Source organism: Hippocampus bargibanti, linkage group LG17 (genome assembly GCF_051943395.1).
Source record: "Hippocampus bargibanti isolate YZ-2025 linkage group LG17, ASM5194339v1, whole genome shotgun sequence".
In the NCBI taxonomy this organism is placed as follows: domain Eukaryota; kingdom Metazoa; phylum Chordata; class Actinopteri; order Syngnathiformes; family Syngnathidae; genus Hippocampus; species Hippocampus bargibanti.
In genome coordinates this window covers 1,924,575-1,951,262 of record NC_142750.1, presented here as the reverse complement: position 1 = coordinate 1,951,262, position 26,688 = coordinate 1,924,575, and the positions used below count along the sequence as shown (strand labels likewise).

General features: G+C 41.2%; 1 protein-coding gene across 3 annotated transcripts in view; it reads right to left on the bottom strand.

Annotated features, from left to right (window-relative positions):
* Nucleotides 1–26,688, bottom strand: part of cacna1ha (calcium voltage-gated channel subunit alpha1 Ha) — a 77,762-nt gene that overhangs the window by 49,641 nt on the left and 1,433 nt on the right. For 2 of the 3 annotated variants that reach the window (XM_089018214.1, XM_089018216.1), the window contains exons 2-5: nt 19,089–19,266; nt 18,303–18,436; nt 9,989–10,143; nt 7,316–7,772 (exon numbers count right to left, since the gene is read on the bottom strand). In XM_089018214.1, the coding sequence (XP_088874340.1) occupies nt 7,316–7,748 (433 nt within the window). In that variant the 5' untranslated portion in view covers nt 7,749–7,772; nt 9,989–10,143; nt 18,303–18,436; nt 19,089–19,266. Of the gene's footprint in view, nt 1–7,315; nt 7,773–9,988; nt 10,320–18,302; nt 18,437–19,088; nt 19,267–26,688 lie in introns of those variants that run through there. The other variant, XM_089018215.1, reaches the window with a different exon arrangement.

Here is a 26,688-nt window from a genome sequence, read left to right as displayed (position 1 = left end):
AATTAGGAAATAATATGCAAGATCTCCTCAAACGTCAAGACGTGCCAAGTGAAGAAACGCTCACAGACGTTTCTTGACACACAACGACAAAGGGATTAGAGCTTCCGGCAAGGTAAACAAAGTGTTGTGGCGCAGTGCTGCATTTGTAAAAACAAAACAAATACAAATTCAAAATCAATATTCTGATCCTGTGCAGGAAAGCTGGTAAGAATACAAACGTTGCTGAACACTGGTCCGTTCGTCAAACTTCAAATCGGTGATACAAAAAAAAAAAACGATGCATTCAGGGGAAATCGGTCTTTTGTGAAGCTAACAAGCACAATTTTAGGGCGATGGGATGAGGACGCTGAAGTTGAGAGAGAAAACGAGCCAACGGTTGCTCGGATAAGAGATGCCGATGCCAAGCTTCTGAACTGTTTGGCAAACATGCTAATGGCTAATCGCTAATGCACCAGTATGCTAAAGCATTTAACAGGACTTGTAAAATAAATAAATGTGTTGTTAGAGTTGTGTATTTTCTTTATGGAGTACTTTGTGGACCATATGTGATTATTATTTTTTTTTTTTTGGGGGGGTTGGGGAAGAACTTTGAAAAGAAAGTTGCTAAAGGGATTATTATTATTATTATTAGTGGTAGTAGTAGTCGTAGTAGTAGTAGTGGTACTAGTACTAGAATTATTATTGTTATTATTAGTAGTAGTAGTATAATTAGTGTTATTAGTATTATTAGTAGTATTATTATGCAGATTATTATTCTTAGTAGTAGTAGTCAGTAGTAGTAGTAGTCGTAGTATTAAGTAGTAATACTAGTACTAACAGTATTATTATTATTAGTAGTAGTAGTATTATTTTATGTTATTATTATTATTATTATTATTATTATTAGTAGTAGTAGTAGTAGTAAGTAGTAATACTAGTACTAACAGTATTATTATTATTAGTAGTAGTAGTAGTATTTTATGTTATTATTATTATTATTAGTAGTAGTAGTAGTAGTAGTAGTGGTAATATTGTTATTAGTATTATTATTATTATTATTATTATTATTATTATTATGATTATTATGATTGTGATTATTAAGATTAGTAGTAGTAGTAGTAGCAGTACGAGTACTAGTCATATTATTACTATTATAATTTAATATTAGCATTATTAGTATTATGATGATGATGACGAAGATTATTAATAATAATAATAATACATTCCACTTATACGTGCTTTTCAAAACTCTCAAGGTCACTTTACAGTCAGAGGAAGCATTTTTTTCTGTGGGTGAGCAGCGGCAGCCAAATTTAGATTATCGCCCTAAAATTCAAGATAAATCTCAACAAAGGTCCCAATGGACCAGCTACGTTTCTGCCCAAGAGCAAAAAAAAAAAAAAATTTTTTTATATATATTAATAAATAAATAAAGCGGCTCATTGCATGGCACTTTTGCTGATTCCTTTTTTGTGTGTTCTTTGGAGCCGACTCAACACAAATTAGCAAGCGGCCACTTCAGCTTAAATCAGGCTTTTTAAACACAACCCCCACACACACACTTGAGCTGGGTCAGCTGCTTTGTGACACCCTTTAACGTCGCTCAAGCGCTTATTTGTGTGTCGGGGGGGTGAAAAGTGCTGTGTCTCAATCTGTGTGTGTGTGTGTGTGTGTGTGTGTGTGTGTTTGAACGGCGATAATAGAGAACAGATGGGGGGGTGAGAGCAGCGTTTCTTCATTAAAGCCTAAGTGACATTTAATAGGAGTTGGATACACACACACACACACACACCTTACTGTTTCAATAGGTTTATGCAGTCCGGATAACTCCAGATAATAATAATAATAATAATAATAATAATAATAATAATAATAATAATAATAATAAAATACATTTCATTTCTAAGCGCCTTTCAAAACTCTCAGTCACTCTACAGTCACAGGATCAGTTTTCTATGGGTGAGTAGCGGCAGCCACACGCGGCAGCGTTTACTGAACCCAGAAGTAACTCAAATAGATAGGAAGCTAGCTAGCCAATAGATGGCTAATAATAATACTTATTACAGTAAAGTCTCATTATATCGATATTCTCGGGAGTCCGAAAAAATATCGATATAACCGGGACTATCGATATATCCGACCCTGTTTGCATGTAATTTTCTCCGTGCGTGCATAGAAATAGTATCGTAATAAGCGGTACTATCGATATAATCGATATCAATATAACGAGACTTTACTGTATTATGATAATAAAAATAATACATTGTATTCATAAGCGCCTTTCAAAAGACTCAAGAACATAGTTAATAGAAAGCTAGCTAATAGCTAGCCAGATAGATAGCTCGCCAGATAGATAGATAATAGCTAGCTGGATAGTTAATATATAGCCAGCTAGACAGATAATAGATAGCAAGAAGATAGCTAACTCAATAGTTAGCTAGATAGCTAAAGGAGTGAGGACCACCATTGCTGATAAGTTTCCACCGTTGCTGATAAGTTTAGAGAAGAACTAGTGTTATATTTGAACGCTAAATGTCACCCCATTGCCGACTTCAACTTCTTTAAAAACAAAGAAATAAAAAGTGGACTTGAAACTGAAATAACAGCAGGAGTGAGGTTTCTGAATGGCTATGTTCAAAGTCCTCATCCCTGTAGTGAATTTGGTTAAAATATGGTTTTACTTTTTGTGGTGTGAACTTTTTCCACTCATTAACCACCACACACACACACACACACACACATATAAACACACACAGTGAGTAAAAAAATGTGTGTATCCAAGTGAAATGAAAATACACGCCAAAAAGACATTTTGGGTGAATTTGTGAGGACCTCTCTGAAACTTTAACAGATGGATATATAGACCCACGAGAAGCCTTTAGAATGAAAAACTGGTGAGGAGCGGCCAGAAGGTCCTCACTTGTCAAAAAATGTCCTCACTACGTATGGTATAAAATCTTAGTGGTCCTCACAAGACTAGTCATACAAACACACACACACACGCTGCAAAAACCAAGGCATCTGTTGGCGTTGATGAAACCAAAATGGACGTCGATCGGAAATATTAGAGGAGAAAATCGAATCTCGACGTCGGAAATAATCACCCGAATTGTGATTTGCAGTTTTTGGTTGAGGATGTCATGGGAAAAAAAATTGTGAAACACAGTGACACACATTGTGGATAAGCTCCCACCATCACTTTGTGCGGGCAGCAGTGCTATTTCGTTGCCTAGCGACCAGGTAGAGTTTTGACGACAGCATCTTTGCCGAAGCCGGGAACAAGCAATTGTCCGAGAGCTCTCTCTCTCTCTCTCTCTCTCTCTCTCTCTCTCTCTCTCTCTCTCTCTTTCTCTCCCCCCCCACTCTCTCTCTCTCGCCCCGAATCTCTCCCCCTCTCTCTTTCTATCCTTCTTTCTCTCTCCCTCTCTTTGTCTTTCTCTGCCTTTCACTCCCTCTCTCTCTCTCTCTCTCTCTCACCCTGAATCTCTCTCTCGCCCTCTCTTTCTATCCTTTTCTCTCTCCGTCTCTTTCTCCCTCTCTTCATTTCACTCTCTTTGTCTCTCTCTCTCTCTCTCTCTCTCTCTCTCTCTCTCTCTCTCTCTCTCTCTCTCTCTCTCTCTCTCTCTCTCTCTCTCTCTCACACACACACACCGAATCTCTCTCGCCCTCTCTCTCACCCTCTCTCTTTTACCCTTCTTTCTCTCTCCGTCTCTTTCTCCCTCTCATCTCACTCTCTGTTTCTCTCTCTCTCTCACCCTCTCTCTTTTTATCCTTCTTTCTCTCTCCCTCTCTTTGTCCCTCGCTTCATCTCTCTCTCTGCCTTTCTCTCTCTCTCTCTCTCTCTCTCTCTCTCTCTCTCTCACCCTGAATCTCTCTCGCCCTCTCTCTTTCTCTCCTTTTCTCTCTCCGTCTCTTTCTCCCTCTCTTCATCTCACTCTCTCTCTCTCACCCCGAATCTCTCTCGCCCTCTCTCTTTTTATCCTTCTTTCTCTCTCCCTCTCTTTGTCCCTCTCTTCATCTCTCTCTCTCTCTCTCACCCTGAATCTCTCTCTCGCCCTCTCTCTTTCTATCCTTTTCTCTCTCCGTCTCTTCGTCTCTCTCTCTCGTTTTCTCTCTCCCCCTCATTTTCTGTCTCTCTCTCTTGCCTCTCTCTCTCTCCTCCCCCTTCTCTCTCGCCCCCTCTACCTCTCTCTCTCCTCCTATTTCTCTCTCCTCCTCTCTCTCTCTCTCTCTCTCTCTCTCTCTCACTCCCTCCCTCCCCCTCTGCGAACTAACTTTGGAATTCACCCGGCGCCCACCTTCACTCGGCCATCCTGGCCCAAGTCGCACTTCCGTGCTGCGTTTTGCACAAAAGTGGCAAAGCTCAAATTGCCTCGCACGCTCACACTCACTCCGGCCCGATTTTGTCGTTCAAAACAAGGACACGCGCCGCGAAGCGCAAGAGAAGCAAAGAAGCTGCAGTTTTTTTTTTCCCGACCTCTCAGGAGATACGGTTAAATATTAAGCTTCGTGCATTCTTGCTGCAGCGTGAAAGCTTCTCTTGGATGCATTGAAAGAGCCACTCGGTGTAACGTTCAGGGATGACGCATATGTTTTATACCATTATGAAACACTAAATGAAATGTGTTATTATTTATTATGATTAAAATAGATTTAAGACAGATTTTGAAAGGGTAAAAGTTCACCTAAGTTGGTATTTTGCATTTGATACAGACGCTCCCCATCTTACGGACGAGATCCGTTCGGAGTGGTCGTTCGGAAGGTGAATTTGGTCGTAAGTTGTTTCAGCAGTGCTATACAGTGAGACCTCAACTTACAAACACCTCAACTTACAAACTTTTTGTCTTACAAACGTCAAATTTATGAAAATTAAACCTTATAATAAGCACTATTTTCATAATACACACCCACCACGGCTGGCGAAGTGATCTTCGGCGGAAGCACACGACCGAACAGCACCAACAGTCCTTATGGAAGGTGACTCTCCTTCCATAAGCCATCAACGACCATCAAAAAGACTTGAATAAAACTTTATTTTACAGAACAGTTTATTTCTTTAATTTCAGTCGTCATGTAATGCGCCTCTCTTTCCAAACAGCAATTCCCTTTGACATATAAAGAAAAAAAATATTTTTGTTTCATTTAAAGGCGGCCATGTTGAATGAGGGTATGAGCTGAAGCATTGCAGTGATATGATCTCAAGCTCTGCTGTACTTCTCACACACACACACACACACACACACACACACACACACACACACACACACACACACACACACACACGGGTCACCATCACCATGACAACATAGTGCTGGATGCTGATGGCTTTCCTAGATCTTTTATTTATTCATCCATCTCTGCATTACTTACTTTCAAGCCGACAAACACACACACACACACACACACACACATTCCTATTTCAGCAGTTTTGTGAGGTCCGGATAACTCCAGATAAGGAGTGAGGGTGAGGACCACCGTTGCTGATAAGTTTAGAGAAGAACTAGTGCTACATTACAACCCGAAATAAAAAAAAGCTAGTTAGTCATCATGATGTGTGGAGATGGACCATCACTTGAGCTATTTGGCTACCTAGCTAACTATCTATTTTCTATAGATTAGCTATCTAGCTGGCTGCCTAGCTAGCTATCTAGCTGGCTGCCTAGCTAGCTAGATATTTTCTATAGATTAGCTATCTATTAGCTAGCTAGTTAACTTTCTATCTATTTGAGTTATTGCGGGTTGAGTGAAGGCTGGCGCGTGTGGCTGCTACTGCTCACTCACAGAAAAAAAAAACTTATCCTGTGACTAAACTGACCTTGAGAGTTTTGAAAGGCGCTTATAAATGAAATGTATTATTATTATTATTATTATTATTATTATTATTTCCTGGCTAACGGCACCCTCTAAATCACACCACACTCACAGTTGATTGATTCAGACATAGCACTACTGAAGGCCTAGAGTTGACATGCACGGCCCGCCACTGGAATATACACATTCGTTATGTCCCGCAGGGTTTATAAACTAAAGTACGAGTATAATTGCTCTCACGAAGGCAAAAAAAAAAAAAAAAAATCACATTTCACGACACTATTATATATAAAATATTGAGCCAAGTGCCAAAAAAGATGCCCCCGAGGTAAGTACTCCAAATGCCCACGTGGATCTGCCAAATTGCTCCACTTCAAGTTTTAAAACATACTCTTGATCATGTATCAATTTCACCCTCAATGGCTTTTCACTCGATGAGCTTCTGGCGTCTTTCATTTTAATGGCAACATCATTTGGCAATGGCTGTCCATCTGAAACGACAAGTACTCATCTCAAGAGTGGGGATTTCCCGGCTGGCGATCCCCCGCAACGGTTTATTTGGTGTCGATCTGATGTGTTTTGAAATAGCGGGGAGGTGATTTAAGGCATACGGTGATACCTCATCTTTTTTTTTCCATTGTATGACTGTGTCATATTATTTTGTTATTTTGTTCTTTAGGAAACGAACAGCGAAAAAGCGAGAGTACAGCGATATCTTGGTTTACGAACTTAATTGCTTCCCAGACAGCGTGTGTAAGGCGAAAAGTGTGTATCCCAAAAATGTATTTCCCATAGGAAACCATTAAAATGAGAATAATCCGTTCCAAGGTCCCCATAAAACATAATTTTCTACTTTTCTAAGCCTTCAAACTACACAAAATATACCTTATTGTATGTATAATAAATGTGATATGGTATTAGAATTAAAGAAATAAACTGTACTGTATCATAAAGTCATTTTATTTACCTTTGTGATGGTCGTTGATGGCTTGATGGAATGGAGTGGCCGGTTTCATTAGCATTAAACACTTGATGAGGAACGTAGCCTTCTTTTTTTCACCATCTTGAGGAATGATCCCTGGTAGGCGCTTTCTCTGCGATAATTTTACCTTGTTCCTCATCAATTGTGTTCTGTTTAGCTGTGTTGATAGCTTTTTGCATCAAGTGTACAGAGGGCTTGTGCGGGTTATTTGTGGAGCCTGATTGATGGGATATTTTAACCTTGCAGTCTACACTCTGCTTTTGAACTATCAAAGTTGAAACGAGTCCAAATTTTACTGTTTTCTATCCATTTCCTCACTCTCTGTCGTCTGCCTGTCTCTTTAATGTTTAATCCTCTCACTACAAGGGCTTCGTAAACCGAGATATCGCTGTATATATTTAGTTTTATCTGGTCATTTCGGTCTGAAAAAGTCAGAAATCCGCCGATCGACGGAAAATTCTCATCCCTGAGAAAATGACGACAAAGTTGGGTCTTACCGGATTTTCTTGCAAGCCCAAGTTTCCACGGCACCAAAAGGATATGGGTTGCACACCACGCGTAGACACCAGTTGCGAGGCCGAGTAGTTTGCTTGAGGCAGAAGAAGGCCACGGGGGCCAAAGCCGGGTATGGCTGCTGCTGCTCCTCCTCCTCCGAAACGCAGTCCGGATCCCGTATGGGAGCCACGATGCGAACTTCCAGCGTAGGCCCAACATCCACTTCCAGCTCCTGCGCTTCCTCCGCTTCCTGTTCCACGTCGTCTTCTCCTGGTTCATCGTACCTCCTCCTGCTTCTCCTCCTACTTCCGCTGCTGAGCTCCATGTGCTCCTCATCACAAAGGCCTCCGGGTTCTACATCGTCGTGGTAGGATTTCAGGATAGCTAGCCTCACCTCCTCCAAAACGCCCTCCTGATCTCGCTCGTGTCCCTCCGGGCTATCTGCATACTGAAATTGAACTCTCCCGTCGCCATCAGTCATGATAGAGCATCGGGCCGAGCCACTCTGAGAAAGGGGTGAGATGAGAGAGAGAGAGGTTAGCGAGAGGTGGAAAGCGAGAGGGGTCACGGCGACGGGAGGCGCAATCGGGACCGAGCATGAAGATTGCAATAATATTAAAAACGTATGGAGGAAAAAAAAAAACAGTTTTGACAGTACAGTTCTTGAGGAAATGAACAGCGAAAAAGCGATAACACAGTGATACATTGGCTTACGAACTTAATTGGTTCCCAGACAGTGTGTAAGGCGAAAAGTGTGTATCACAAAAATTAATTTCCCATAGGAAACCATTAAAATGAGAATAATCCGTTCCCTGGTAACCCATAAAACATAATTTTCTACTTTCTACTTTTCTAAGCCTTAAAACTACACAACACACTACACACGTATTTTATGTACAATAAATGTGCTATGGTATTATAATTAAACAAGTAAACTGTCTTGTATAATAAAGTAATTTTATTTACCTTTGTGATGGTCGTTGATGGCTTGATGGAATGGAGTGGCCGGTTTCATCAGCATTAAACACTTGATGAGGAACGTAACCTTCTTCTTTCACCATCTTGAGGAATGATCCCTTTTGGTGCTTTCTCTGCAATAATTTTACCTAGTTCCTCAACAATTGTGTTGTCCAAAAAATACATTGTATGCCAAGGTAAAATTTTCATAAATTTAACGTTCGGAAACTGAAAAGTTCGTAAGCCAAGGGGTTCGTAAACTCAGTTTTGACAGTATATTGTCCATACATTCATTCACCAGAGTCACTTGGGTGGCTTCATCCTTTCTGTTATCATGAAAGGCAACTGGAGCCACAGAATGCCGAGTGTGACATGGTGGAACTGGTGTGATTTTGGTTTTTTTTTTCTTCCTTCTCCATTCCCGTTGCTATGTGAGGAACAGATGGACTGCTCTGTCTCTGGTCGAGTGGAGCTTTTGGAGCACCGCTCCGCTCCGCGGAATAGTGGCCAAGAAATGCGCAAAATAAGGGAGGGGGAGGGAGAGAGAGAGAGAGAGAGAGAGAGAGAGAGAGAGAGAGAGAGAGAGAGAGAGAGAGAGAGAGAGAGAGAGAGAGAGAGAGAGAGAGAGAGAGAGAGCGACAGAAGAGTGAGAGAGACAGCGACATACAGAGAGATATGGAGAGAGCGACAGAGAGAAATTGACAGTAATACAGAGAGACAGAAAAATAAGAGAGAGAGAGAGAGACAAAGTGAGAGCGAGACAGAAGAGTGAGAGCGAGACAGACAGAAGCGTGAGAGAAACAGAAACAGAAGAGTGAGAGAAAGACAGAGACAGAAGAGTGAGAGAGGGAAAGAGAGAGAGAAAGAGACAAAACTGAGAGACAAATACACAGAGACATAGACAGACAGAAGAGTGAGAGAGACAGAAGTGAGACAGAGAAATTGAGAGAAATAGAGTGAGCGATAGAGACAGAAGAGTGAGACACAGACAGAAGAGTGAGAGAGAGACAGAGGAGTGAGAGACAAAACTGAGACAAATACACAGATAGAGAGACAGACAGAAGAGTGAGAGTGAGACAGAGAGAGAAGGAAATTGACAGAAATAGAGTGAGAGATAGAGACAGAAGAGTGAGAGAGAGACAGAAGAGTGAGAGAGACTGAGGCAGAAGAGTGAGAGAGACAAAATGGAAGACAAATACACAGAGAGCTAGAGAGACAGACAGAAGAGTGAGAGAGAGACACAAGAGAAGGAGAGAGAGACAGACAAAACAGAGACAAAGACACAGAGAGATAGAGAGAAAGACAGGCAGAAGAGTGCGAGAGATAGACGGAGACAGACAGAAGAGACAAGAGAGAGAGAAAACGAACGTGCCTCCAATCCTGATGCCCACTTTAAGTACAATTTTATATTATGACATAAGCTATAAACTAAAGAAAATACATTAAATTAAATAAAACCTTCAGAAGTACGTTAACATCTCCCCATTTATCGAGCGGCTTTTGTTTTGAGACGTACGAAAGAAAGTCCTTCCGGATGAGCTCAATGTTAAAAAAAAACATTTTAATCCCGACACGTCCACATTCGTCTCGCTGTTCAAAAATTCATAAAATACAAATGCCGGTCGGGACCCGATGTTACGCCCTCGTGAGGAGAAAGAAACGTTCGCCGTCCCTTTTTTTTAATTAAAAGTACACACACGTGGACTCCACGCGTTTTAAAATCATTTTTCAAACCGAGACGAAAGTGCGTTTTGGGAAATGTACCTGAAGGAGATGCAAGTTCCCATAAGCATGTTCCGCTTCTTTGCTTGTTTCCAGCCCTTCGCCCAGCAACCGGCAGCCGTCGTTGTTCGCCTTTTTAGCTCCTCGAAAATCCCACTTTTGCTCCGTGCCGGAGATGAAAGTTCATCCTACAGGTGCTAAAAATTAAAAATAAAAAAATGTCTTTTGACGAAAATGTCTTGTTATGTTCTTCAACGCAAACGTTCATGCGCATCGTTCCATTCTTGCTGTTTGGTTGGCTTGGCGCAACCCGTATCGGAGACGCGCGCAGACTGCGTGGGCTCGTTCGATTCAGGGCTCCGTGGAGGGTATAAAAAATGGAAGGGTGGGGGGGGGGACGGACAAAAACCTTGCCTGACTCGGGAACCCTGGCGTGTGACGTGCGCGTCCGGCTTTGAAGATGGAGTGCGGAGTAAAATAGGCGCACGCGTGCACAATAGGGGGAAAAAAATGGGCGGAGTGGGAGATGGGAAGTAGGGGGGCAACGTGGAAGGACTGCGTGGGTGTGGGGGAGCGTCGTGCATCTCGATGGAGTCAGTATATCATTTCAATGGATTCAATATTTTGTTAACTCATTCACTGCTCGACGATGTGCAAAAATGTGTTCATTCCAGCGCCAGGGTTTTTGTCATTTTCACTCGAATTCCAGGACCCGCACAATATTGACTTTTAGGACTAGATACACATTCAATACAGCGTTAGAAACCTTAGACTGTTTTCTTTCATCAGGGAAAAAAAAAGAGTTAATTCCTAAATGATATGGGTCCGGAGTTTTATTGTTTTGTTATTAAATAATGGACACTTTGCCAGAGGCCAAGGCCAGCGCTTTATCGGCATCCCCCCCCCCCAAAAAAAAAAAAACAGAACAAATTCGGCAATGGCGCTCTGTCATATTTTCAATTCCTGAATAAATTTGTGAATTTATATATATAGAGTGAGACCTCAACTTACAAACACCTTATCTTACAAACTTTTCGTCTTACAAACGTCAAATTTATGAAAATTAAACCTTATAATAAGCACTATTTTCATAATACACACCCACCACGGCTGGCGGAGTGATCTTCGGCGGAAGCACACGACCGAACAGCACCAACAGTCCTTACGGAAGGTGACTCTCCTTCCATAAGCCATCAACGACCATCAAAAAGACTTAAATAAAACTTTATTTTACAGCACAGTTTATTTCTTTAATTACAGTCCTCTCTTTCCAAACAGCAATTCCCTTTGACCTTCGACCTCCAACGCCATTCCATCAAGCCATAAATGACCATCACAAATGTAAATAAAGTGACTTTATGATACAATGCAGTGTATTTCTTTCATTACAATACAATAGCACATTTATTATACATGGAATAAGGTATGTTGTGTGTAGTTTTAAGGCTTATTTACTTGAAAAGTATAATTTATGGAAACCCGGGAACGGATTATTCCCATTTTAATGGTTTCCTATGGGAATTTTTTTTTGAGATACACACTTTTCGCCTTACACACTCTGTCTGGGAACCAATTAAGTTCGTAAGTTGAGGTCTCACAGTACATACATATCCTGTATTTGAAAAAACATTTTTTTCATTCATTGGGGGTGCGCCTTTATACACCGTAAAATACGGTACTCGTAGTCCGGGAATCAAACCTTCTCGACGGCGCTAAATAGCAGCAGCAGTCACACGTTAACACTGTCAGCTCTTATTCGAACATCGCGATAATAGTTGACTGAATATATTATCTCCCAAGACTCCAATCTGACGGCAAATTTAAAATATGTCACATACATGAAATATCAAGCCAAATATATGTTGAATGCGTATGTAATTGCAAACAAGGAATACCGCATACCGAACGCTGACCGAAATAGTGGAGGTATTTTGACGCTGGCCATTTGTCCGCTGTTAGAAGTTTGTCTGGACGCCCCTCCTGAATCGACGCTCGTATAAAGAAGCTGCCAGACGACACGTCATCACGACAACAGCTGCCCGCTACGTTCAAATATGAAGCGTCATCATATAGTCGAAAGAGGGAAACAGAGAGAAAAGTGGAAAATTTGACATCATAGCGAATCTCCTCGTCCAAATGGCAATTGTCCGTTCGGTTGAGGCAAATTTATTCAAATTTATACACGGGAATGTTTGGGTCTATTATGGTTTCCAATAAAAACAATAACCAAAAATCATTGAAATAGTAAATAATCAACGTTCTGGCTAGCTATTAACCATCTAGATAGCTAGCTACTGTATCTATCTATTAGCTAGCTAGCTATATGAGTCAGGAAACCTATTAGCTATCTAGCTAGCTTGCTATCTATTAGCTATTTATTAGCTAGCTATCTATTTGAGTTATTCCGGGTTGAGTGAACGCTGGCGCGTGTGGCTGTCGCTGCTCACCCACAGAAAAAGTTATCCTGTGACTGTAAAGTAACGTTGTGAGTTTTGAAAGGCGCTTATTGCTCTTGAGCTATCGAGCTATCTATTTGCTATCTATTAGCTGGTTGGCTATCTAGCTAGCTATATACACGTATTTGCTATCTATAAGCTATCTAGACACTAGCAAGCAAGGTATCGATTAGTTATCTATTAGCTAGCTAACTAACTTTCAATCTGAGTTATTTCGGGTTGAGTGAACGCTGGTGCATGTGGCTGCCGCTGCTCACTCACAGAAAAACTTATCTTGTGACTGTAAAGTTACATTGAGAGTTTTGAAAGGGGCTTATTCCTCTTGAGCTATCAAGCTATCTAGCTAGCGATCTAGTTGGCTACTTAGCTAGCTATCTATTTGCTAGCTGGCTATCTAGCCAGCAATATATTTGCTATCTATAAGCTACCTATATGCTAGTTAGCTAGCTAGCTATTGATTAGTTAGCTATTAGCTAGCTAACTTTCTATCTATCAGAGTTATTCCGGGTTGATTGAACGCCGGCGCGTGTGGCTGCCGCTGCTCACCCACAGAAAAACTTATCCTGTGACTGTAAAGTGACCTTGAGAGTTTTGAAAGGCGCTTATAAATGAAATGTATTAATTATTTGAAATTATTTGAAATGCATTATTATTATTATTATGTGTCCCGTACAAATTCGTGAATGGCAGTGAATGAGTTAAAAATGTAGGTGGCGCCACATGCGGTGTCGACTTGGCCCTCATTTTGCCATGCGAAGGCTCAAAGCAATATTTGAGTCAGGCTGCGTCTTCTTTTGACTTTTTTATCCTTTGAACTATGCAGCTTTTTTCGTGGGTTTTCTTCTTTCTCCGTTGCCTTCAGCTTGACACACACACACACACACACACACACACACACACACACACACACACACACACACACACACACACACACACACACACACACACACACACGGCCAGGAAGCAAGGCTGGATGATGCAAACGTGGAAGTCAAAGTGGAAGGGAGGATACCAAGATGATGGGATGTTGGGGGGGATGGTGAAGTGGCTTGGGACAGAGCGCGCCAGAGACAACAAAGCTGACACAAGTATTGATTATCTGTAGGATGCGCTGGCCGATTCCATTTCGTTTGGACGAGGGAGGAGGGGGAGGAGCAATACGTACTTGGAATTAAAAAGGTGTGTCAAGAAAAAAAAATCCCATCCCCCTACCCCCCACCTAGGCCCTTGTGGAATGGCTAGATGCGCTAGTTGGGTAGCATTATTCCCAATCAAAAACGGTGCTTCAAAAATAACAAAATAATATGACAACACAAAGACACAAATAGATTCAATCTTAAGCACTTTCTGCACCCTCTTTGTAGCATGAAGCAGTTCAAGATGAAAGAGGAAAGGATCAAAGTCTCCTTTTCACCAGTGGTTCAAGGACATCATGGTGGAACGCGCACGTCTGCTCACAAGCTAAATGTGGATAGCAAATACGAATGTGTCCGTTGACAAAGAGAGATTGTCTCACATCTCTTGGCCCACGTACTGTAAATCCGCTTCAATTCCAAGCCGCGACGTACGCATCGGTGCTCTGCACTCACGCTCTTTTCTTCTTATTGTGGGCTTATTTTGAAAAAAATATCTTTCCCATTAAAAGTAATATAAATAGAGCGAGTAGTTTCCAGAGTAAAACTCTGACCATCTTGAGGAATAATTCCTTGTAAGATTTGGCAGCTTTATCGTCAGAACTGGCTGCCTCACCATGACGAATTGCACTATGAATCCCTGTACGACACTTAACGTTCTCGAACCATCCGTGGCTAGCCTTGAAATCATCAATGGATGACGAACTTCCAGGTTGGCTCTTCACGATATCCGAGTGAGGTTGTCTGCGATAATTTTACCTAGTTCCTCATCAATTGTGTTCCGTTTAGCTGTGTTGATAGCTTTTTGCATCAAGTGAACAGATGGCTTGTGCGGGTTATTTGTGGAGCCTGATTGATGGGATATTTTAACTTTGCAGTCTACGCACTATCAATAAAGTTGAAACGAGTCCAAATTTCACTGTTTTCTATCCATTTTCTTACTCCCTTTCTGTTGTCTGCCTATCTATTTTTATTTGCAGCTCTGTGTTTCTGTACCCCCGTCCCCTCACTGCTGCGTTCTTGACCAATCACGTGCGGAGAGCGGGCTCGTTCGCGAACGACACATCACTCATTGTGGCGCTCCGTGTGTATCCCGAAAAATAGTTTGTACGGCAAGATTCAATTCTCGTGAATTTAACGTTCGTAAGCCGAAAAGTTCGTTAGCCAAAGCGTTCGTAAGCCGAGGTATCACTGTATTCTCCAAAAAAGCAAAGCACTATAAAATGTCAACAATTAGCGCTCGCAAAGCCTGACTGTCGTCCACGAATGGTTCTTCGGCGTGTTTACTCCTGAGAGAGGGGAGGCCGGCCGACAGGTGGGAGAGTGAGACAGGTGTGCGCGTGAGGAGGGCTTCGTCTATCGGCAGCCTGCTCGCGCACAGCTGAGAATGAGCGACGCGTTTCCTCCGCAGACCGCTTTTGATTGCGATTCCTTTCCAAGACGTCCCGTAACACCCACTTCGGCGCAGGGGTGACTCATCCATAAGCCGCCGCTGAAATTTATTGAAATGTCTTGGTGACGTCCGTACATTTGACTTTTTCACGGGTGAGGTTTCTTGTCCTACTTGGGTTTCACGCTATTTATGTCTCTTTTTTTCACAGCTGACTTCCCTTCCTCTCATCATGCGGATGACAAATCGAAAAGGAGGTTCCCGTTCACTGTCATCCAAAGCTCGTCTGTTATGTGTGGGGTCCCCCACAGGAAGTCACAAGGGATATCAAGTGATTGCCTTTTGCAGTTGTAAGCGTTTCTAACAGTGGCAGATCGTCAAGGCCTGCAAAGCCTTCTCTGCTGGCCTAAAAATATCTGAATTCTTATGAAATAATTTCAAATTGTCTTTCAGCTTCCTTTCATTACTTATCCCCTGTTGCGCTGCTTCCTTACAGTTTTTCATATATAAACTTATTCACTGCCATTCCCTGATTTTATTCGGGAATTGAAAATATGACAGAGAGCGCCATTCCAGAATTTGTTCGGGTTTTGTTTTTTTCATGCTTGGGTGCCGATGAAGCGCTGGCCTGACTTCTGGCAATGTTTTTTTTCCTTTCCACGAGGGGGCAGCATTTCCCTTTCTTCTATGTTTGTGCTTTGTTTCAACTTCAGCTGTTGTTAAAGTGCAATATCAACCAATAATCATAATACTAATACTACGACTACTACTACTACTACTACTACTACTACTAATAATAATAATAATAATACATTTATTTGTAAGGGCCTTTGAAAACACTCAAGGTCACTTTTCAGTCACAGGAGAATTTTCTATGTGGGTGAGCAGCGGCAGCCACACGCGCCAGCGTTCACTCAACCCAGAAGTAACTCAAATACATAGAAAGCTAGCTAGAAGATAGCTAATAGATAGCCAGCTACATAGCGAGCTAGCTAGCCAGATAGCTAATAGATAGCAAATTGATAGCAAATACATAGCCAGCTAGGCAGCTAGATAATAGATCGCAAACGGATAGCAAATAGATAGATAGCTAGATACCAAATAGATATGATGATACTAGGGCAGCGTGTTCTACCGAAAACAAATTTATGCATGTGGCTGCCACTGCTCACCTGCTGAAAAACTGATACTGTGACTGTAAAGTGACCTTGAGAGTTTTGAAAGGCATTTATAAATGAAATGTATTATTGTTATTATTATAGTTATTTCGTGGCTAACGGAACCCTCTAAATCCCACCACAATCACAGTTGATTGATTCAGACATAGCACTACTGAAGGCCTAGGGTTGCATATTCCCGTGTTCTCCTCAAAGCGTCTCTCGCGGGGCGACCTGAGACTTCCCATTTGGCTTTGTGACGTATTTGAGGAGGGGGCTGGGGGTTATTCGGGCTTCCCTCTAAAGACGACGCTGGCAGTTACGGTATACACGGCAACCAAAGTGACACTTTTGCACGCAAAAGGCCACTGAAATATGCATCGGTCGGGATGCATTATTGCATATGAATTATTGAACCGGGAGAAAAGGACTACAGCTAGCTAGCTAGCTAGCTATCTATTAGCTATGGAAGAGTGCAACAACAAAAAAATAATTGAAAAGAGTGGGTTGGTGCGGTTGTTTGAATCACTCTTTCGAGCAATGCAGCAATGTCATCTTTCTAATTAGGGCGTGGGGGTAATGGGGGGATATCTGGGCAATCGTAAACACAAAAAGGAAGACAGGAAGTGGTTATATAATCCCACGCATCCACATTCACGCACAGTATGGAGCCAAAGATACTCAGATGCCCTCCTCAGTGGACTTGGATGAAAGAGACACATAATAATAATAATAATAATAATAATAATAATAATAATAATAATAATACATTTAATTTCTAAGCGCCTTTCAAAACTCTCAAGTACACGTTACAGTCACGGGATGAGAACTTTTTTTTACATAAATCCCTTTAATAATAATCATAATTATCATAATAAAACTAATAATCATAATAACAATAATAATAATCCTAATCCTAATACTCATCATAATCCTAATAATAATAATAAATTTGATTTATAAGCGCCTTTCAAAACTCTCAAGGTCACTTTACAGTCCCAGGATAAGTTTTTCTGTGGGTGAGTAGCAGCAGCAACACGCGCCAGCGTTCACTCAACCAAGTAGCAAGTAACTCAAATAGATAGAAAGCTAGCTAGCTAATAGATACAGTAATAACAATGATAATACATTTCATTTATAAGCACCTTTCAAAACTCTCAAGGTCACTTTACATTCAGGATACAGTCGCTAATAGATAGCTACCTAGCGAGCTAGATAATAATAATAATACATTTAGAACGAAACAAAAACATTAACTTCTTCTAAGATTCTTGCACACTACAAGCTATCTAGCTAGCTGGCTGGCTATCTTGCAATCCAGCTGGCTAGCTAACTATTAGTTGTCTATGAGCTATCTAGTTGGCTTGATAACGCTTAGAAAATAAATGTATTATTATTATTATTATTACTATATTCTCTATTCGCTAGCTATTAGCTATCTATTTGCTAGGTATTAGCTATTTATTCGTTAGGTATTAGCTATCTATTCGCTAAGTATTAGCTATCTATTCGCTAGGTATTAGCTATCAATTTGTTAGGTATTAGCTATCTATTTGCTAGCTATTAGCTATCTATTTGCTAGGTATTAGCTATTTATTCGTTAGGTATTAGCTATCTATTCGCTAAGTATTAGCTATCTATTCGCTAGGTATTAGCTATCAATTTGTTAGGTATTAGCTATCTATTTGCTAGCTATTAGCAGTGTATTTGCTAGCTAATAGCTATCTATTTGATGGGTATTCGCTATTTGTTCATTAGCTATTAGCTATCTATTAGCTTGCTGGCTTTCAATCTATTTGAGTTACTTGCGGGTTGATTGAACGCTGGCGCGTGTGGCTGCCGCTGCTCACCCACAGAAAAACTGATCCTGTGACTGTAAAGTGACCTTGAGAGTTTTGAAAGGCGCTTATAAATGAAATGTATTATTATTATTATTATTATTAGTTTTTAAATCAAATGACACACATAAAACCCTTCCGTGCGTTGCTGAGTCGCACGGGCCTTTGAAGCCTCGCCGAGCTTCCTGAAAGCGTCTGTGCAGTCTTCGCATACTCAGCTGTGTGTGGCAACATGTATGTGCATATGGAATTGTGTGTGTGCGCGTGTGTGTGTGTGTGTGTGTGTGTGTGTGTGTGTGTGTGTGTGTGTGTGTGTGTGTGTGTGTGTGCGCACACGCAAAGGCAGCTGTGCATTCCAATCAAAGAGCATTAACCCTCTCACCCGTACGTGCGCCACCAAACGCCAGCCACGACCGTCTCCGCCACTTTATCCAGTAATATCTGCATGCTTTTCTTGCCATCTGGATCGGTCGCCGCTACCGGTCAAGATCTGCGACGTACGTGCTGAGGTTTGTCCTGATAAAGGTTTGAGTCATATAAAAAAAAACAAATAAAATAAAGCTCGATGGACACATTTCATTTGAGATCAAGACGTTACCAGTAATCAGCTCAGAGCGCCGATGTGTATGCGGAATTGTCGCGGCTTGGAATTGAAGCGGATTTACGTGGGATAGGAGATTTGAGACAATCTCTTTTTTGTCAATGGATGCTACAGCTTTATGTTAGCTTTCAACATGTAGCTTATAGCAGACGTGCACATTGCCACCATGACTTCCCTGATCCACTGGTGAAAAAGACGCTTTGATCCTCAAAGAAGTACAGATGACGACTGAAGAAACCTTTTCATCATTGTTTCCAATGTACTTTCAAACGAACCCCCACCCTAACACGGCGTTCGCTGACCTCCAAGTGTTCGTAAATCAACATTCCCAACGACATATCGCCTTCCCATAGTACAAATCCTGTTTTATTTATCTTCCGGGAGGGAACCCTATTTTATTCATCTTCCGGGAATCTGCATTGGTTTTGACCCGTGTGGTGTCCGCCATGTTTGCGGGATGAAAACGTATGTTCATCAAGAAAGGATTTACCGTCCAGCGTTGCCCTCTAATCTCAACGCAGGCTCGACTGAGCAGCAACATGCTCGTATAGTACGCGATTTACTCACCCACGTGCGTATAGATGATGTCGCGTAGCCGTGACCTAAAGAGGTGGCGAGGTTAGCGGAGCCGGGTCACACAACCCGAACACTACGTCCAGTGATCATCCACATCCAATCCGCCCAATCGGAACGCGGCGTCTGGGAACAGATGGACTCCACTCGCTAATCTGGGTGTGTAGTATTTCTGCTTATAAAAAGGGAAAAAAAACATGTGGATATTGAAAAGCATTGGACATTATTGATTAAGAGTCAATAATAATAATAATAATAATAATAATAATAATAATAATAATAATAATAATAATCGGTATGGGTACTTATTATAATAATATATTTCATTTCCAAGCACCTTTCAAAACTCTCAATGTCACTTTAGTCACAGAATAAATTTGTCTGCAGGTGAGCAGCGGCAGCCACACGCGTCAGTGTTCACTCAACCCGGAAGTAACTCAAATAGATAGAAAGCTAGCTAGCTCGTAGCTATCTGGCCAGCCAGCTGGCTAGCTATTAATTATCTATTATCTAGCTGGTTAGCTGGCTGTCTATTAGCTGTCTATTAACTAGCTAGCTAGCTGGCTATCTGTTAGCTATCTAATAGCTAGCTAGCTAGCTTTTTATTTATTTGAGTTATTCCAGGGTTGAGTGAACGCTGGCGCGTGTGGCTGCCGCTGCTCACCCACAGAAAGACTGATCCAGTGACTGTAAAGTGACCTTGAGAGTTTTGAAAGGCGCTTATAAATGAAATGTATTATTATTATTATTATTATTATTATTGTTATTATTATTATTATAAAAGCGCTTATAAATCAAATGTATTATTATTATTACGATTATGATGATGATGATTATTATTTTATTAAGATTATGATGATTATTATGATTGGGATTATTATAATTGTTATTATGATTATTATTTTTATTATGATAATTGTGATAATTATGATGATGATGATGATGAAGCCTCATGATGCAATAAGCCAAAAAGCAAAACCATTTGGATATAAAGCCTCATTGCTTCATGAGGCCTCATTTTGCCATCACTACTTTTTCATCCCATTCATTTATTAGCAACTATAAATTTGCAAATGGCTCCTTTTAAACGCGAGGGCACGCTAGCTCATCAACATTCCACCATTTCAGCATCTCGCTCAAGGACGCTCCCCATGATGGGCTTCCATCTCGACCACCTGTGTCACAGTGGGGGGGCGGGACATTAGAAAGCACAGCTAAAATAATCTTGCTAACAAATCTCACAGACAACGTTTTTGTTTTTGTTTTTTTAAGTGGTGCCAGTTAGCATCTGAAAATTAGCCTTGCACTTAACGGGTTATTTATACTGTCTTCACTTACTCAAGTCAACTGGCTGCATTCCTGAGCTAGCTGGAAGGCAACATTTGTGGGGCCACCGAGTGTGTATTAGCGTCCGTCCGTCCGTCCGTCGGGGCAATGGGCGCTTGTCAGTCAATTTACGGGCCCGTGTGATGCGGCGCAGCTGCCGTCATATCGCAGATCAAACGGGATTCCCGGACAGAAGGCAAAGTGGGGGAATGAAGGTGGGAGGTCGCTAACGGATGAGAGGTTAGTGGCGCTTCAGAAGGATGTTCAACCAATTGCCAGCTGCTTTTGAACTGTTGAACTTTGGAGAATGTTTTGGTGCCATCAGACAAGATAACAACTTTTCGGATCGCTGCATTTTTTTTTTAATCATGATACAAAAGCTCAAAGAGGAGCTCCCATATATATTTTGCTCACGGGTTGAGTGTACAGGAATAACCCATTTATCCAGGTTACTGGGGACCAGACACACCCCGCAAAGTGGGGACGTGCACACACACATTCCTGTTTGTGAGGTCCGGGTAACTCCAGATAAGGAGTGACGACCATCCTTTCTGATCAGTTTAGAACGCACACACACACACACACACACACACACACACACACACACACACACACACACACACACACACACACACACACACACACACACACACACACACACACACACACACACACACACACACACACACACACACACACACACACACACACACACACACACACACACACACACACACACACACACACACACACACACACACACACACACACGTACACACATTCCTGTTTGAACATTTTTGTGAGGTCTAGGTAATTCCAGATAAGAAGTGAGGACCACCCTTCCTGATCAGTTTAGAACGCGCACACACACACACACACACACACACACACACCAACTTAAACACACACAAACATGCGCGCACACACACACTCCTGTTTGAACATTTTTGTGAGGTCCAGGTAACTCCAGATAAGGAGTGAGGACCATATTATTATTAAAGCCATCAGAAGCAAGTTGCTATGTGTCATTCAAGCAAGGCTAAAGCGTGAGCGCGTGAAGGCGTTTTTTTTTGTTTTTTATGATGACAATAATAATAATAATAATAATAATAATAATAACAATAATAATAAATTACATTTTAGGCGCCTTTCAAAGCTCTCAAGGACACTTTACAGTCACAGACAAGCATAGGTACTCTAATAAATAAAATACAATCACAAATAGAATGCCATAAATAAAATACAAGAAAATATATAAATATAGATAAATATGTAATGAAATTTTTTGCCAGCAATGCTGTATTCCGAACGTTAGAGCGGAACGAGACGAAGTCAAGAGGACAGAAAAGGGGAGTATGGGGAAAGGATGACTTTGTTGCTATGCGACCAGACTCCGCCGTTAGCCGGCATAGCCACGCACTTTGCGTGGAGTGGACGGTTAGATTTTCTATCGGCGGTGCCAAAGACAGACAGTCCCTGCGAGTTCTAAAGATGAAGACAAAGAACAACAAAACGGACTGTACGGTTCTGGTAGGTCGCCATTTACATGACCCACCAGGACAAAAAAAAGATAAAAATGTGTTTTGTTCTACAGTGATACCTCGGTTTACGAACCCCTTGGCTTACGAACTTTTCGGTTTACGAACGTTAAATTGATGAAAAGCCGGCTTGTTTTGGTCCTCTATTCCCCGCCCCCAGTCTTCTGTTAAAGCCATGTGATTGGTCAGTGAGAGTTTCAACTTTAAAGAGTTCAAAGGCAGAGTGTAGACTGCAAGGTTAAAATATCCCATCAAACAACACGCACAAGCACACTGTGTCTGGGAACCAATCAAGTTTGTAAGCCAGTACACTTGATGCAAAAAGCTATCAACCCAATTGATGAGGAACAAGGCAAAATTATCGCAGAGAAAGCACCTCCAAGAGATCATTCCTCAAGATGGTGAAAGAAGTGTTTAAATGCTGATGAAACCGGCCACTCCATTCCATCAAGCCATCTACCATCACAAAGGTAAATAAAACAACGTTATTATATAGTACAGTTTATTTCTTTAATTATAATACCATAGCACATTTATTATACATAAAATAATGTATATTTTGTGTAGTTTTAAGGCTTAGAAAAGTAGAAAATTATGTTTTATGGGGACCTGGGAACGGATTATTCTCATTTTAATGGTTTCCTATGGGAAATTATTTTTTGGGATACACACTTTTTGCCTTACACACTCTGTCTGGTAACCAATTAAATTATCCATTGGCGTCATTTCAGAGCGTCATCGTTAGCAAAGTGGAGCATTGAAACAATTGTTAGCACTTTGTTCCAGCTTCAGCTGTTATTCAAGCGCTATAAAAACCAATATCTATTGTATTTTGGACAGCCGCCCCCCATTTCAAGCTCATATAACTTCATATATTTTCGGAATTTACTCTTTTTTTCTGATGAAAGAAGAGAGTCCACTCATTTGCCACAAAACAACTATCGCTAATGCATCCCCTCTTCTCTTTTTTTTTCCACTTTGCATGACTCCGCAAACCATTGGAGTCAAGTTACAGTCAATGCAAACTTGCACAGAAAAAAAAACGTCTACAGCACTTCTCGGTTCAATTGCACGCTAATGGAAGCTCTAATAAAATCAAGGGGATGAAAATTGGCTAAAATCCTGGCATTGTGACAGGGGGTGGGGCTAATGGAGGGGGCGGGGTGACTCGCATTCCCTCTCCTTCATCTTTCACATTTCAGACACTTGCTCACTCACACACTTTGTTTTTTTTTGTCATTCTTTCTTATATTATCTTACAAATTGAATTTGTCCACAGCAAAAAAGGAATTTATGTTCTTATGATATATAATGTTGAATAAAAAAAATATGAATGATATATACAGTGATACCTCATCTTACGAACACTTTAGCTCATGAACTTTCACCTCATTAAATTCGCGAGAATATAATCTTGGCATACAAACTAGTTATCGGGTTACCAGTAGCGATATTTGTTATCGTTAACATGATTGCTAATACAGTAAAGTCTCGTTATATCGATATTCAAGGGAGTCCGAAAAAATATCGATATAACCGGGACTATCGATATATCCGATATCGATATAACGAGACTTTACTGTATCTAACGACGAAAATGAAAATATGTCAAAATTATCTATACCAATGTTTGCATTTCCCGTACAAACTTTCTTGTATGCCGTAGAGAATACAACAAAATACGGCCACTAGACAGGTGTGCAAGTGGGACTCCGGGATCTACTTTCCTCCATTGACATCAGCGGTCGGCGTGTACAATAAACGGCGACCCCGTTGTCTGGGCGACGGCCATTATATCGTCACAAAAGCACTCAGGCTAATGGCGGTGGAGCCATATTAATGATTCTCTGTCGTCCGTCTTCGAAATACCCAAATATGCATAGCGCATTACTTAAAGGACAACCGACACCATTTTTTTTTTAATATAAAAATGACTTAAAGTGTCCCAAAACTGCCACCAAATGAGCTCGAAACTGGGGAGATTCAGAAAGTCCCGCCCCCTTGTTAGTGACATCACTATTGGTCACAAACTGCCTTGCTCCAGAATCAAAACAATGGCTTCAGAGAGTTCAGATTCGGAAAATGATGCTTTCTTGTTACTCATCCAGTTATGAATATGATTCAAATACAGTAAAGTCTCGTTATATCGATATCCAAGGGAGTCCGAAAAAATATCGATATAACCGGGACTATCGATATATCCGACCCTGTTTGCATGTAATTTTCTCCGTGCGTGCATAGAAATAGTATCGATATAACCGGGACTATCGATATATCTGATATCGATATAACGAGACTTTACTGTAGTTCTGAAGAGGAAAGCATATATGTTTGCAATCGATTAAAGAAGTCCTTCCGGATCAATTCGAGCCGTCTGGACTCCAATGTAGCGTCCCAGAAAATAGATGGCACCCAAGCTCCATTGGAAATGGGCTGATTTGTCTGCTGGGAATTTGTGTCAACTACTATCAAATAGTAGTCGCGTTATTTATGTGTTTTCCTTCTAACTTTGCCATCAAGATGATGTTTTCAGACCAAACAAAGTACCCAAAATGCATTGAGTGTCACTTTCTCGGTCAGGGACGTTCCCTCCGTGACGTCACTTAGGGGATCGTCACCAAGTCGAAAACAAGACTTCCTGAATATTCAGCGCGAGTCTTAAAACGTGAAATATAGCAAAATGCCGCGGAATCTTTGTAAGATGCGCTCAGTAGAAGTCATTTGAAGTGATGTTTACAAATTACGGACGCATATAGATGGAGGTGTCGGTTGTCCTTTAAGGCTCCTCCATAACAAATTGCATCTCCCTTTGCTCAGACGCAGAAGGAATATCAACAAGTTTGTACCTGGTCTTTTGTTTTGCTCTTTGTGGCCACGATTGGACAATTAAGAAGAGTCGCTCTGGCTGTCTCGACCCGAGTGTGTTTACTTGTTAAATTTTTATTGAGGACAACTATTGTACTGAGTTTTTTTTTTTTTTTTTTTTTTACTGGACATGCACTAGTAGACAAAGACATTCACAAGCATGGACGGAAGATTCAAATCACCATCAGCCCTAACGTAGTTTACTCTCAACGGTTTTGAGACGAAAGATTTCTCAAGCGCTAACCGCAGAAGAGAGATCAGCCGCGGTATCTAATGGCAACGTTTTATTATTTTTTTTTTGGGGGGGGAGTACATCTACATTTGTGGCGTTCAAGTAGCCTAATGGATAAAGCCACCAGAACTGGAAAGTGGCAGTCCAAGGACGTTGTTGACAGAGACAACATTACAATGTCGGGAACAGTTCGGGAAAGACGAACCATTATTTTATTATTATTCTTTGTAACGATTATTTATTATTATTACAACCGCCGCGGTTGTATTTTCATCGGGGATAGTGATGAAGTGAGGTTGGACCAAAATGGAGGCACTTGGGGGGCTTCTTGTTTTTCAAGAGTTATTTGAGTTATGATGTAACTTCACGACGTCATTTGGAATGTAAGCAAAAAAAAAGTCAAGATGAATAAATAAAATGTGCTATGAGATTTTACGTTTTGATTGGTCACAAATTAAGAGATTTGGATATATTTTGTGGTGCTGGATTAATTATTTGAATAAAGAGAAATTGATTTTTTTTTTTAGGTAATACACAGACGGACGGATGCTAGCTAGCTAGCTAGATACCTTGCTAGCTAGTGGCCTCGCAAGCTAGATACCTAGATAGCTATTGAGCTACATCGCTAGCTATATACCTAGCTAGCTAGATACCGAGCTAGTTAGATACCTAGCTAGCTAGATATCTAGCTAGCTAGATACACAGCAAGCTAAATGCCCAGCAAGCTAAATACCTAGCTAGCTAGGTACCCAGCAAGCTAGATACCTAGCTACCTAGCTAGTAGTCCAGCAAGATAGATAGCTAGATAGATAGCAATTTCTCCACTGTGAGACTAATAAAGGCAAATCCAATCCAATCCAAGATACCTTTCTAGCTATATATCTTTCTAGCTAGATAGTTAGCTAGCCAGATACCTAGCTAGCCAGATAGCTACCTAGAGAGCTAGCTAGCCAGATAGCTAGCTAGACACACAGCAAGCTAGATACCTAGCTAGCTAGATGCCCAGCTAGGTAGATACCCGGCTAGCTAGAAACCTAGCTAGCCAGATACCGAGCGAGCTAGATAGCTAGCTAGCTCGATAGCTCGATAGATACCTAGCTAGCTAGATACATAGCTATCTATATACATAGCTAGCTAGATACACAGCTAGCTAGATACCCAGCAAGCTAGATACCTAGCTAGCCAGATACCTAGCTAGCCAGATACCCAGCTAGGTAGATAGCAAGCTCGATAGAACGCAAAATAAATGCATACATACATTCATAAAAACAACAGACTGACAAGTTCTTCCTCAATCACGAGAGCGCTCAGTCGTCCAGCCGACCTTAGCGACACACTCTCGTGAAGCGTATATTAATAAGCTCCCCTCCGAGTCCTCCGGATCCATCTCGCCTCTCCCTGATGGCACTTTTCACCAGATGCCTTTTTTTTTTTTTAGCAATAGCATCATCTTTTTTTTTTTTTCTTTTTGACCTTACTACGCTCCGCCCCTCTCACCGTAATCTGCTCTCGGCTGAAGGACGACTGAGGTCAAAGGGATGAGCGCTTACAGACAGGAAGAATTTGCTCTCTAACAGGACGGCATAAAAGGGAGTAAGCTCAAAGGTACTGTACATGAAGACATTGTGGCACA